The following is a 12369-nucleotide window of genomic DNA, read 5'->3' on the forward strand; positions in this document are numbered from 1 at the left end:
CCAAGCCAATGCAGCGGTTTCTCCTGTGATATCTTGTGGGACTCCAGGGAGGTTTGCGGGGGCATTGCCATTCGCTTTTCCCTCCCTCCCATGTTTTAGGGTGAGTATACATTCCAGACACTGGTCTCAGTGATGTGTTGACGGGTGCCATGGGAGGTGGACTGTGGCTCAGTTGTCATGGTGACCACCTTGCTGCTGAGGAGAGTGTTCCTCCTCTCTTGCTACCTTTACGGCACCTACCCTCCAGTAAATTGACGTAGTGTTTTAATTACTCATTGCAGCAAAAGGGTTACCCATCAAATAATTTTGGTTGCCTGTTCAAGAGACATAGTTCAGATCCAACTGCTTCACATTTTGGCAATTTGTCTCCACTTGCATCATTCTTCCTGTATTCTCTGGTCCCTGCTCTTGACTTAACCTAATCAAACCTTCAGCAAAGGTTTTGGGAGTAAAAGTGATTTCCTTTTTTTCAGTGTGTTTACATTTGGCGACACAGTTGACGATCAGCAGCTTGGATGCCTATGGCAGGGAGATTATCTTCTCACAGTTTCACTCTCTGGGAACATTAACTACTTGGATACAAATAATCCCTCTTCTCCCATGAGGATTATTAAGGTAGTAAATGTGATGATGATGATGCTGCTGATAATAATAATAATAATAACAATAATAATTATAATAACAATAATAATGATAATAATAAATTGGGGGTAGTGAACACCAGCAATGGATATTTCAAGGGGACAGCTTGTCACTGCTTCTTTTTGTATTGTCATTAACACTTGTGCTGAGGAAGGTAAAAGCCGGTTACAATCTTGGGAATGGGTGTGGCATCATCACTCACCTGCTGTTTGTACATGATTTGAAGGTCTATGGTGAGTCTATGGTGAGTCCAGGTGGACTCACTTGTCCAGACAGTGAGGTTGGTCAGCAAAGATATGTGCATGGAGTTGATGAGAATGGGTATGAGTACTTGGGTGTGCCAGAGGGTGCAGCTCTTATGCAGAAGGAGATGAAGAAGAAGGTGAAGCTGGAGTATTTGGGGAGGGTGAAACTGGTGGTTAGGTTGAAGTTGTGCGGTGGGAATTTGATTAGGGCGATAAATGCATGTGGTGAGGTGCAGTGAAGGGATTTGGAATTGGAGTGATCAGGAACTGAGGGCCATGGATATGAAGGCAAGGAAGAGGACAATGTTTGGGGTTTTCCACAGGATGGGGAGTTTACATGTAGTGAGGTTGTACATGGAGAGGAAGGATGGCAGAAGGGGACTGATCAGTGAGTATGAATGTGTCATGGACGAAGAACGTGGTCTGTCTGGATATGTCAAGTTGAGTGAGTTTGGCATGTGGTGAGTGGTTGTCCTTGTTTTGCACAGAGGGAGCAATAGAGGAGGCATGATCAAGTGGAGTTGACCATGTACTTTGTGAGCTTTGTCAGGAGTATGGTGTGAAGTGTCTTGATGTGTGGTATAAGGAGGTTCCAGATGAGGTGAGGATGTTGGAGAATGGGAATGTGGAGATCTGGTGGGATAGGAGTGTTGAGACAACACATAAGATGGATCCATCAGCTAAGGAGTGGACGTTTGTTGGTTTCTTGTTTCCTTGGGATAGAAACATGCTGACCAAAGAAGATGAGAAAATAACTAAAAGGAAATAAAAAAGATGCATTGGGCAGTGCTCAAACTTAACGGTCATCCACTTGTCCAAGACAAGTAAAAAATTCTGAAAACAAGTAGTTTTCTTCCCTACTAGTCCTCTGGACGAGTAAAGTTATCACTCTCAGAGAAATACAGGTAATTTTTTTTTTGTACTGTACCAAAAAGTTCTAAAATCCTCGGAACAAAGGAAGAATTGCCAAAGATTTCAAAAACGAACAGGCAAAAAGTACTAGGCATTCTCTTGCCGAATTATTGGTTCTACTTGAAACAAAATGCACTGTGTGATACAGTATGGCAGGTTTTTGTTTCAAAGGTCTGAGTGCCGCCTGGTGGGCCTTCTAGGCTCGTAGCAGACTTTAGCTTTACCTTTTTACGGGTAAATAAATACTATGGTTGTGTTTAATTGATTGCAGTTTCATTTATTAACTTTCAGACACAAATGACATACATTAAAAGAAAAGAAAATGATAATAGTGACCAGTTGTTTTGCTGATGGACCAGTAAATTTTAACCCTACTTGTGCTATGGACGACCAGACCCAAAATGTAATTTCGAGCACTGAATTCGGGTGTCAATGAAGGTTGTACAGTTGGTTGGTGTTTGGTTTTTTGAAAGATCTTAGGTTCCAGATTTGTGTGAGAGGAATGCTGGCCTCCACAGTCATTGGGACTGCCCTAATCGTCCAGAAGATACTTTAGTCTCTAGCCACAGGTCCAGAGCCGAGCCTAAGCAGTGTTTACGCCTGCAGAGTTTGATTGCTTGCAGGCTTTTCTGTTATGAATTAATGAATGAAATATTATTGTACAATCCCAAAATGGGTTTTTTAGTGAACAATACAATGATAATAAAATAAAAAACAATAAAAATACATTAAAATTAATTAGAAAGTGCAAGACTATTATTGTTTTAAAAACTCTTCGAGCATCATTCTTTGCTTGAAGATTTTTCTTAAAGTTTACTGAACCTTTGCACCGTTAAATTTTTATCTAATGAATTCCATAAGTTTACTATCTGGTACTGAAATTTCCTCTGACCAGCAGCAGGTTTACATAAAATAATGTTAAGCTGTTGGGGATTTCTTGTTATGGGTCAGATATCTGTCCTCTAGTTACAAACTTTGACATCAGGCAAGTCGAAATGAATTCCATTCTTTGCTTGAAGATTTCTCTTAAAGTTTACTGAACCTTTGCACAGTTAAATCTTTATCTAATGAATTCCATAAGTTTACTATCTGGTACTGAAATTTCCTCTGACCAGCAGCAGGTTTACATAAAATAATGTTAAGCTGTTGGGGATTTCTTGTTATGGGTCAGATATCTGTCCTCTAGTTACAAACTTTGACATCAGGCAAGTCGAAATGAATTCCATTCTTTGCTTGAAGATTTCTCTTAAAGTTTACTGAACCTTTGCACAGTTAAATCTTTATCTAATGAATTCCATACGTTTACTATCTGGTACTGAAATTTCCTCTGATCAGCAGCGGTTTTACATAAAATAATGTTAAGTGGTTGGGGATTTCTTGTTATGGGTCAGATATCTGTCCTCTAGTTACAAACTTTGACATCAGGTAAGTCGGGCACAGCCTGTCATACACTTAAAGCAAAGATAACATCGTGAAGATAAGCTGTTTTTTTACGGGGAGCCATCCCAAGTTTTTGAGTAATAGAATTATGTTTTAAAATTTCCTTGCACCAGTTATTATGTGAGCTGCGAAGTTCTGGATGAGTAGTAATTTTTGCACTTTATGGGTAGAGGTGTTAGACCAGACTGAAGAGCAGTAGTATAATCTACTAAAAACAAGCGCATTTATGATTGTCACTAATAGGTTGGGGTTAAATGTCTGCTTTGCTCGATTTATCTGAGCTAATTTGCTCATGCAAGATGAAAGTGTCACTAAGATGTGGTTATCATACATACATACGTACGTACGTACATACATACATACATACATACATACATACATACATACATACATACATACATACATACATACATACATACATACATACATACATACATACATACATACATACATACATACATACATACATACATACATACATACATACATACTTTATTCTCGTCCCAAAAAGGCTTTTCAGAGAATACGGCAGAGTAGGGTCAAAAGTTACACCGAGATCTTTGATGGACTCTGGTGGCACTAGTTCCTTTCCGAGGAGGGAAAGCTTTAAATCGGATAATCTGCAGAGGGTGCTTGTGAAGGGATGTATCCGCATTTATTAGCGAGTTATTGGATTTTCTCAAGTGTTGTTGTTCCCACTAAAGTGAAGAATTGGTTGAATTCATTTGCTATGGTCCTATCGTCTCCACAAAGGCTCTTTTCGCCTGCTGATTTCTTAGACATACATGATCCAATGGTCTTCCACATAGTGTTAGTATCATTTTCTTTTTGTGTGATCTGATCCTCTACAAACGTTTTCGGGGCAAGTCATAGTTGTTACTTCACTTATAGCCCAACCAAACAGCAGGGTCGTTTGTTCACCTTGCTAGTTTTTGCCAATAATTCCTCATTTTCATTAACGCACGAATGTTATCATCAATAAATTGACAGTGTCTACGTCTCGCTTTGATAGTTTTAAAGGGCATGTGTAGGTTGAGCACTTGGTTAAAAAGGACATCAAACACGTTCAATTTATCTTCGACATCATCGAACTGGGCATTTGAGGTAATCTTCAAGAAACGCTTCCCTGTAGTTTTTGAAGCTCCTCATGGTAATATAAATAGGTTTGGGGCGTGGGGGTCTTTACATTTAGAGTCACAATAATGAGTTTGTGGTTGCTTATTGAGTGAGCAGCTACTACCACTTATTGTGGGTATCACATCTAATAAACTCGTGGAGAGCCGAGGTTTTCTTGTTGGTTTGTTGATAACCTGTGTGAGGTTAAAGCAGTTACAAAAATCCAGTAGGGCCTTCGGTTCATGTTCGCTGGGTCGAAGTTTATTACAATTGAGATCGCCTAATATAAAAATAGGAACATCAAATGACGTTGCTGAAGTGGGCGTGAAGCTGACGTCAGCAATTGAGGGGTACATCTTCAGTACGGTAAGCTGTACATATAACAAATGACTTCAAGATGATAGTAAGAAACGGTGGAAGACATCCTGTGGCTCAAACACGCTGCTATACCTACCCAGGAGCAAGGGATTCAGAGACCTATGGTATGTTTAGATTTAGTATAAGGCCATGAAGATCAAGGTGGTAGTCAAACTGTATGGTAGCGAAGACCCTGCGATGAAAGTGGCATGGGAGTTTGACAAGCGAACGGATGAGCTTGACAGAAGCTCTATGGTTTAAGAAGCGTCGAAGTGTGCGGAGGAGTATAGAGTTGAGCTTAATCTCAAGCATCCGCGGCCAATGAGAGCAGAAGTACGCAAGTGCCAGGTAGAGAAGTTAGAGGAGGAAATAAGGAATCAAAGATGGCAAGGTGGTCTGGTCACAGCCAGGGTAGAGGACCAGGAATTGAGCACTGATCCCTGCTTCTGGTGGCTAATGCAATGGAAAACCTGCCCAGTGCATGTTTGATGTAATTATATGAACAGCTTTTACCGACACGGCAATATGCCAACAAGAAGACTCAGAAGGGCCCTGAGGGTGGAGTTAACTGTACATTATGCGGCAATGCTTAAGAGAGTGTGGCTCACATCTTGTCGTGGAAAGTGATGTTTTACGAAACGCTACATTATTGGGGAGTCAGAAATGAAATATCACCATGGTACTCGCTAGTCAAGCCCATGCACTTTTATGCCTCAAAGGATGTGACAGCCTCCTGGGACGTGCTGCTGTTTGCTGAACACCAAGAGGTTATTTCCAACCGAGTTGATGCCAAATTATCAACAATACCAAACAAGTGATTACACTTGAAATGATTGTACCATGGGTGAGCAACTGGGAAAAGAAGGGTGAAGAGAAGACAAGACCCTCAAGTACGGCCCCCTTTGGTGGGAGCTTAAGCAACAGTATCCAGAATATGATATACACTAGTGTAACATGATCACTGATGCCCTCAGGGGGTGGTCACAAGAGTTGGAGGTGACGATTTGCAAGCTGATGGGGAGTAGGAGCTCAGAAGTCTTAAGGAAGATGCAGAAAGTTGTGTTATCAGGAACACTGAACAGGACCTTTAAGGTCGCAACGTTTTTTTAGTTTTTTAGGACGGTGTTCATTGCCAGGACTTTTAAGGTCTAGACCTGATAGGATTATATGTTCTTAATTTTTTATTTATTTATTTAGATGTTTCTTTGTTAGTATTATTTTTTTACTCGAAGGCTCACACTGGACTCCCTGTGTTGCTTGCTTACTTCTTAGTATACAGTCGCATACGTTGCTCTATAATAAATAAATAAATAAATGATATTACACGCCTTGGGAGGCATGGTGGCCTCATGGTCAGTGTGCTCGACTCCGGATCGAGTGGTCCGGGTTCGGGTCCTGGCCGGGGACATTGTTGTTGTGTTCTTGGGCAAGACTCTTTACTCTGACGGTGCCTCTCTCCACCCAGGTGTATAAATGGGTACCGGCAAATCCAATGCTTGGGGTAACCCTGCGATGGACTAGCATCCCATCCAAGGGGGAGTAGAAATACTCCTAGTCGCTTCATGCTACAGAAACCGGAGATAAGCGCTGACCTGATGGGACTTCCAGTCTCGTAGCAGACTTTACCTCACTTAGATGTGCAAATACTCTAATCTTTGCAGAGATTGAAACTGTTGGATAGTGACTTATCCACCAAATAAAGTTATACGGCCTTTGAACAATTGGGGCCTGAACCTAATTGGCTGTAGACAAAATGACTTCTTTTGTTCTGTAGTTGGAAAATCTGAATATCAAAAGAAGTGTGACATCAATGTTTGTAAACTCGAAATAATTTATGGCTATATTTTACAAAATTTATACAGATATCGATTTTTGTTTTGGACAAACTACTTGGCCATTTATTGAGCTGTGAATTCAATCTCTAATTTTATGTACCACAATGTTTATTCACCCTTGCAAGATTTTACAGTTCCTAGGAACTCAATAATTAATTTGAATTCAAAATAAGTGAAACAGATTGACACGTCGATTTTATTTGCGTTTTTGAAGACTGTGTTGTATGTTACTATGCCACTGATTTTTGAAGTGTATTTTAATATGCAAACCACTCTAGAGCGTGGCACGAGCTATCCACAGCATGGCTTTGATTTTTCTTGCAGGGTCATAATAAAAATATCTTGTCCCTTGTATCAAGTCCAGATGGCTCTACTCTGTATACTGGAAGCTTTGATTCACGCATCTGTATCCTTGTCCAGAGCCTTTTTTAGTCATCCTCTTTGTGGTAATGTCCTCGAATGTCCTTCATGTATTTGGTTGCTTTTGCCCCCTAGATCTATTAAAATGTCAAACTTGCTCCACAAACGTAAAGGTAGTATGAAGTATTTGGACTCGTTCAAAGCAGACATCCTTTTTCAGCAGTCAGGAAGGTACAGGTTGTATTAATGAAGCCTTCTCCAGTTGTCGTAATTATTAGCACATGAAGATCCTTAATAAAGTGCAGGTAGGTGGAATGTGGAATCTGGAGCATCTGACACGTTCAAAGGCAAAGGTCACACAAATCAAATCACAGATATGACTCTGTGTGGAGATGATTATTTGGCAACTTGTAGTATGGATGACACTGTGCGACTGACAGAACTGAAGACACTGCAATATGGGTAAGTACTTAAATTGAAGGTCAGTATCCACTCTGTGTAACATCTTGAATTACAGGAATTTACTCCCTTATGTTCTTATGAACTACTACTGATCAGTCAACTTCTGCCTGCTTGCCAAAAATTTTCAAGTTAACTTCTGCTCCTACATCTAAAGTTCACTGCACATTCAGTTTACAGTTTTTTCACAAAAAAACCCTGCGTAAGTTATACCACCCGTAGCCTATCTCCATGTTCAACAAGGCTAATGGATTCTTTGCCTATCCCACAGCCAAGACAACATTCAGTGCTTCTCAACACAAGGCAAAAAGGCACAACACTGAAACGTTCCCCATATGAAAGCGCTACTAAGACACTGTCAATACACACAATAATTGGTTTCAACGTCCAAGGCAGTGTCATCCATTTGTACCATTTATTGGAGTAGTTTTCCAATTTTGGTCAAATGTGTTATAAATTGTCTAATTTTTTGTCACAGTCAAGAAGCAATTGTATTTAATTGTACTCCTCTGACAGGAGCTCATGCCTGAGCTGGAGTCTACCACTCCCTTTAGTCTCATTGAAGTCATTGTTTTCTATGACCGTTCATTTTTAAAACAGTTATAGTGCCTCTTAGCTAATCAACACAACGTCTCCATCGACTTCACAAATTCATAGTGGTCAGCTCCTGCCTCTGACACATGTAAAAAACACAAATAGCAAGACTGGAGAATGAGACTGTTGTGATAAAAATTTTGGGAATCCACTTTTTATTTTCCTTCATCATTTCACAACATAAGGGAAAAATATAATTAATTCTGAAGCCTGCATTGCTCGTTTTTAGTTCTCATAGTGTAGGATTGGGGAGTGAGCCAAAGGGTATTGCAGGTGGAAAAGATGGTCTTGTAGTTGTGCCTTGTATCAATGAGGTAAGTGCAAATTGCCATTCAGTTAAGTGAGAAGTGAATAACTGTAAACACACATGAAAAATAGCGGTTTTGGGCCACCTGCTTCTCTGGCCCTAAAAACCTTGCATCATGACCGCCACTTTTTGGGGCCTGCGAGGCAGGTGAGCTCAAAACCTCTTTTTTTACATGTGTGCGGAGGGTCCCCCAAATCTGTGTTTAAAAAGCATGTGGTGTCCATTCCCGGCCGTCGTGCCTGTCACAGTTGGCATGGCTGCTGAAACAGGCATTGTGTATTCGCCTCTCACCAATGTGGCCAGATTCCATTCCCTACTCTGCACCAAGGGGTTTTTCTCCGGGTACTCCGGTCTTCCTCTGTCCTCAAGAACCAAAATTTGATTTGCATTAATTTGTTAATTTCAATTCACAGTGTCCCAATTAGTGCTCCAGCGCAAGAAGATTAGACTCTTTAAGCTCCTTCTCTTTCCTTTTTTCTCCCCTTGCCTACACAGAAGGTCCCTTGTTCAATAGGCTAGCGCCTGCGAGAGGGGGGCTGGGACGGTTTTGGGGAGCCGTTTGAGCCTTGCCAGATGTGTCAGTGTCAGGCGTGACAGGCGTGACAATCCTACAGCTGGGAATGGGCACCACATGCTTTTTGAACACGGATCTGGGGGACCCTCCATACCCCTGTAAAATAGCGGTTTTGGACTCACCTGCATCGTAGGCCCCAAAAACTGAAGGGCAGGCACAACACGAGGTTTTAATTGTGGGGCCGCAGAGGCAGGTGGCCCAAAATCACGATTTTACATGTGCGTGCGTGACCCATAGGAATATCTGAAATGCCAAAATTACACAACTAAAGCTACGTTAAGACTTGTTTAGTTGAAAAATATTTTTTTTGAATGAAAAGTTTGATTGCATCATTATGCAATAGATTTTAGCTGCTTTTTCGTTTTGATCTTTTCACAGATTGCTGTTTTGCGGGATGGTCATCCTGTGTTTTCTCTGCCTGTTGATTATGAGCCTCAGTGTGCAGCTGTGAATCCTGGACAGACGGAGGTTGCCGTCGGAGGAATCTCGGTACATGTCCTGCATTATTTTCATTTTAGGGAAACTGTTTTTATTTTGAAACCCAACCTGCTGATTTTCTTTATGAAACAACCTCTAATTTTACATGCCAGGGCATTGAACATTCTCCTTACTGAAGACTCAGAGGATTTAATTAAGTATGTTGTTGGGCTCATTGTCCTCGCACGGCTTTATATACCCCTCAAAAGAAACCATCAGGGACATTACTAATTCTACTACCGATGTATTTTTGGGGCTCACCGATTTATCAAATTGCCCTTACCAACAGGGCTTACCTGTATCCTCGGTGATCGTGGGATTCGCGACAAAGTTCCATTACTTGTATGTAAGGCGAGCAATGCTCTACTTACTGCTATCAAAATTAAGTTTTTTTTAAAAATTAATTTGACAACAGTCTTCTTCTAAAATTTGTTCTTCAAACATCTTTACATGATGTTGACAGAAGCCCGTGAAGGAAGACCCAGCTATTTGAAAGCTGCACATGACTACACTGTTCTTTTTTATTTTAATAAGAACCCTTCTTGTGAGAACGTTCAGGCTGAGATTAACCTCAAATTTTAAGAACCCACCAAGAACGGACCTACAATTAGGCTGAGAGTCAGTTAAGAACGTCTTTAATTTGCTCATTATTTTGGTTTTTGTGTTGGTGAGTAGTATAAGTAAAGATGAGTGGCATGATCACCGTACCCATTCTTGTAACATTCCTAAAAAGTGTGAAATTGTGTTTATTGGGGTGAAAATCACTTACTTCTCACCCAGACTTTCGTATCTTTCTAATTGTTGGGAAACTATTAATTTGTGTCCTGTTTGGCTGAGTTTTCAACGTACCTATGATCCCTTGCAGGCATGGTCTTTCATACAGATATAGAGTTTTTAAAGTTGTTCGCTTTTCGTTTCCGGTTTGGCTCTATGCCTTCACGCTCTGTGCGCTCTACTTGTCAGCAAGTCTAAAACAGATAGTAAATTTTGAGGTAAACAAAAAAGTAAACGCACAAAGCTTTCACTACATATAGGCTAGCATCTCCTCGTTTAGGTCTATCGACACCCCAAACACTCAGGTTAAAGCGGATTTGTCTCACAATTCCTGAAAATTGCCCCCAAAAAAGGCCATGTGACCTCCAAGGAAAGGTTACGAAGCCTTTTGAAGGTAAGGGCCGATTTACATGCTACAATTTTGTTGCATGTGACAAGCTTACAAACTGAAAGGCCTACCACATGACTTGCTATTTACACACGCACGACATGATTTCACAGATCACTTACAATGTGACTCTGGAGGACTGGGGGTGTAACAGAGGGAGGGGTTTATAGGCAGTTGTTGGAGGAGCTGAAGCTCGAAGACGATGACACTTACAGGAGATAGTTACGAGAAAAGTGGGCCTGCCAGTGCTTTTCTCATTTTTGTCCTTTCATGGCTCGATCTGATAATTTTTACTTCAACCCTGTTTCGAAGGTCCTGCTGGGCCTTGGCTTCCCTCAACGCAAAGTGACCAAACGCCTTTGTGCGGATTTGTGACCCTCGCTTCAAACACGTTTTGTGCAAGCACCTCCCGTCTTGTCCTTGTGCATGACCACTCCTGCAATGTCCTCTCCAAACTGCTTGAAATGCGAGAAAAGTGGGTTTGCCAGCACTTTTCTCATTTTTTGCCTTTCGTTGCTCAATCTGATGATTTTTACTTAAACCCTGTTTTGAAGATTGTTGTTGGAGGAGCTGAGGCTTAAAAATGACAAAGACGACAACAATTACAGTAGATACTTACGGATGGACACGAAAACACTTCCTTACTTAATAAACAAGTACAGTGGAATTGTCGAAATATCGAGGTTATGTTTCTGCAGGTAATTAGTTACCGTAACAATGGCAAAATTTATTAATTTTTTGCTAATCTGCCTTAAAATTCTTAAGACCTTGACAAAGTGACACCATTAATGGAAAAGAAACATCCCAACGTGAGACAGGCAATACCACCGGGAGAAGGTCTAGCAGTGACCTTGAGGTTTTTGGCTATAGGAGAGTCATTTTCCAGCCCCTAAAATCAGTTTAGAATCAGTATACCTTACTTATCTTTCATTGTTTCAGAAGTGTGTCAAGCTGTCTTTCAGGTTCCCAACGATGATTACTTCAAGTGCCCCAGAGGAGTGATCGAAAATAGGACAGCTATTTCATGGTCGTATAACATTTACGAATTCCCCATCCAAGCAACTCTGTTCTGAATTTTATTATTACAAGGGCTGCTTTAGTGTTGTTTTGCTGGCAGTTGTAGATGCAGATTACAAATATATATTTGCTGACATGGGCTGCCAAGGCAGAATAAGTGATGGTGGCATACTTAAAAACAGTCTGTTTTGGAAAGCGCCAGTCAGTGGCTCTCTTTGCTTACCCCATCTCAGATTTCTTCATGAGTCAACAGACAAGTCTTTTGATAGAAGTTACACCAACAAGCCAGTGTCTTTTATCCAGCTGGAGATGATGCCTTTCCAGTAGAGAATAACATGATAAAGCCTTGTTCGCAAAGAAAACTCTCAGAAGAGCACACTTCCAAATATTAAGAGTCCCAGAATGGGGCCCCTGACGTGAAGAACTCCAACGGTGCAACGCAAGAACTTTCGAAATATGAAGAAAAACGAAAACTGATTTTTTTTCATCGTAGTAGCACTTTAACAGACTTGCTTGAATTTCAATTTTAGCATCTCTTTAGCATATCCTTCTGGTATTTTTAACAGACTTGCTTGAATTTCAATTTTAGCATCTCTTTAGCATATCCTTCTGGTATTTTTTCAGTTATTTTAAAACATATGCGCAAACGCAACGTCAGCATCGCTGACATCCTCTTTCGGGCACTTTGTTACCTGTAAACAATGCTAATGCTCTCTTTTTTTTTTACTGATGGAGGGTATCTATGGGGAAGACACTCCCTTGAACTGCTGAGATGGCTGATCCTGGTCCACTGCTTCATTTTCTTTCTCCTCTGACATGTCAGTGTCCAGATTGCTTGCGGTTTTCCTTTGTGGTAAGGTTATCTCTCAAGA

The 12369-nt window shown here is 40.8% G+C and overlaps 1 protein-coding gene across 1 annotated transcript in view; it reads left to right on the top strand.

Moving 5' to 3' along the window:
* The window catches only part of LOC138043305 (WD repeat-containing protein 1-like), a 42827-nt gene that overhangs the window by 25860 nt on the left and 4598 nt on the right, over positions 1 to 12369 (top strand). Inside the window, exons 9-13 of the mRNA XM_068889523.1 lie at positions 474 to 615; positions 6872 to 6953; positions 7213 to 7369; positions 8190 to 8274; positions 9220 to 9330. Of these exons, the coding sequence (XP_068745624.1) occupies positions 474 to 615; positions 6872 to 6953; positions 7213 to 7369; positions 8190 to 8274; positions 9220 to 9330 (577 nt within the window). The remainder of the gene's footprint in view (positions 1 to 473; positions 616 to 6871; positions 6954 to 7212; positions 7370 to 8189; positions 8275 to 9219; positions 9331 to 12369) is intronic.

Source organism: Montipora capricornis, chromosome 3 (genome assembly GCF_036669925.1).
Source record: "Montipora capricornis isolate CH-2021 chromosome 3, ASM3666992v2, whole genome shotgun sequence".
Lineage (NCBI taxonomy): Eukaryota > Metazoa > Cnidaria > Anthozoa > Scleractinia > Acroporidae > Montipora > Montipora capricornis.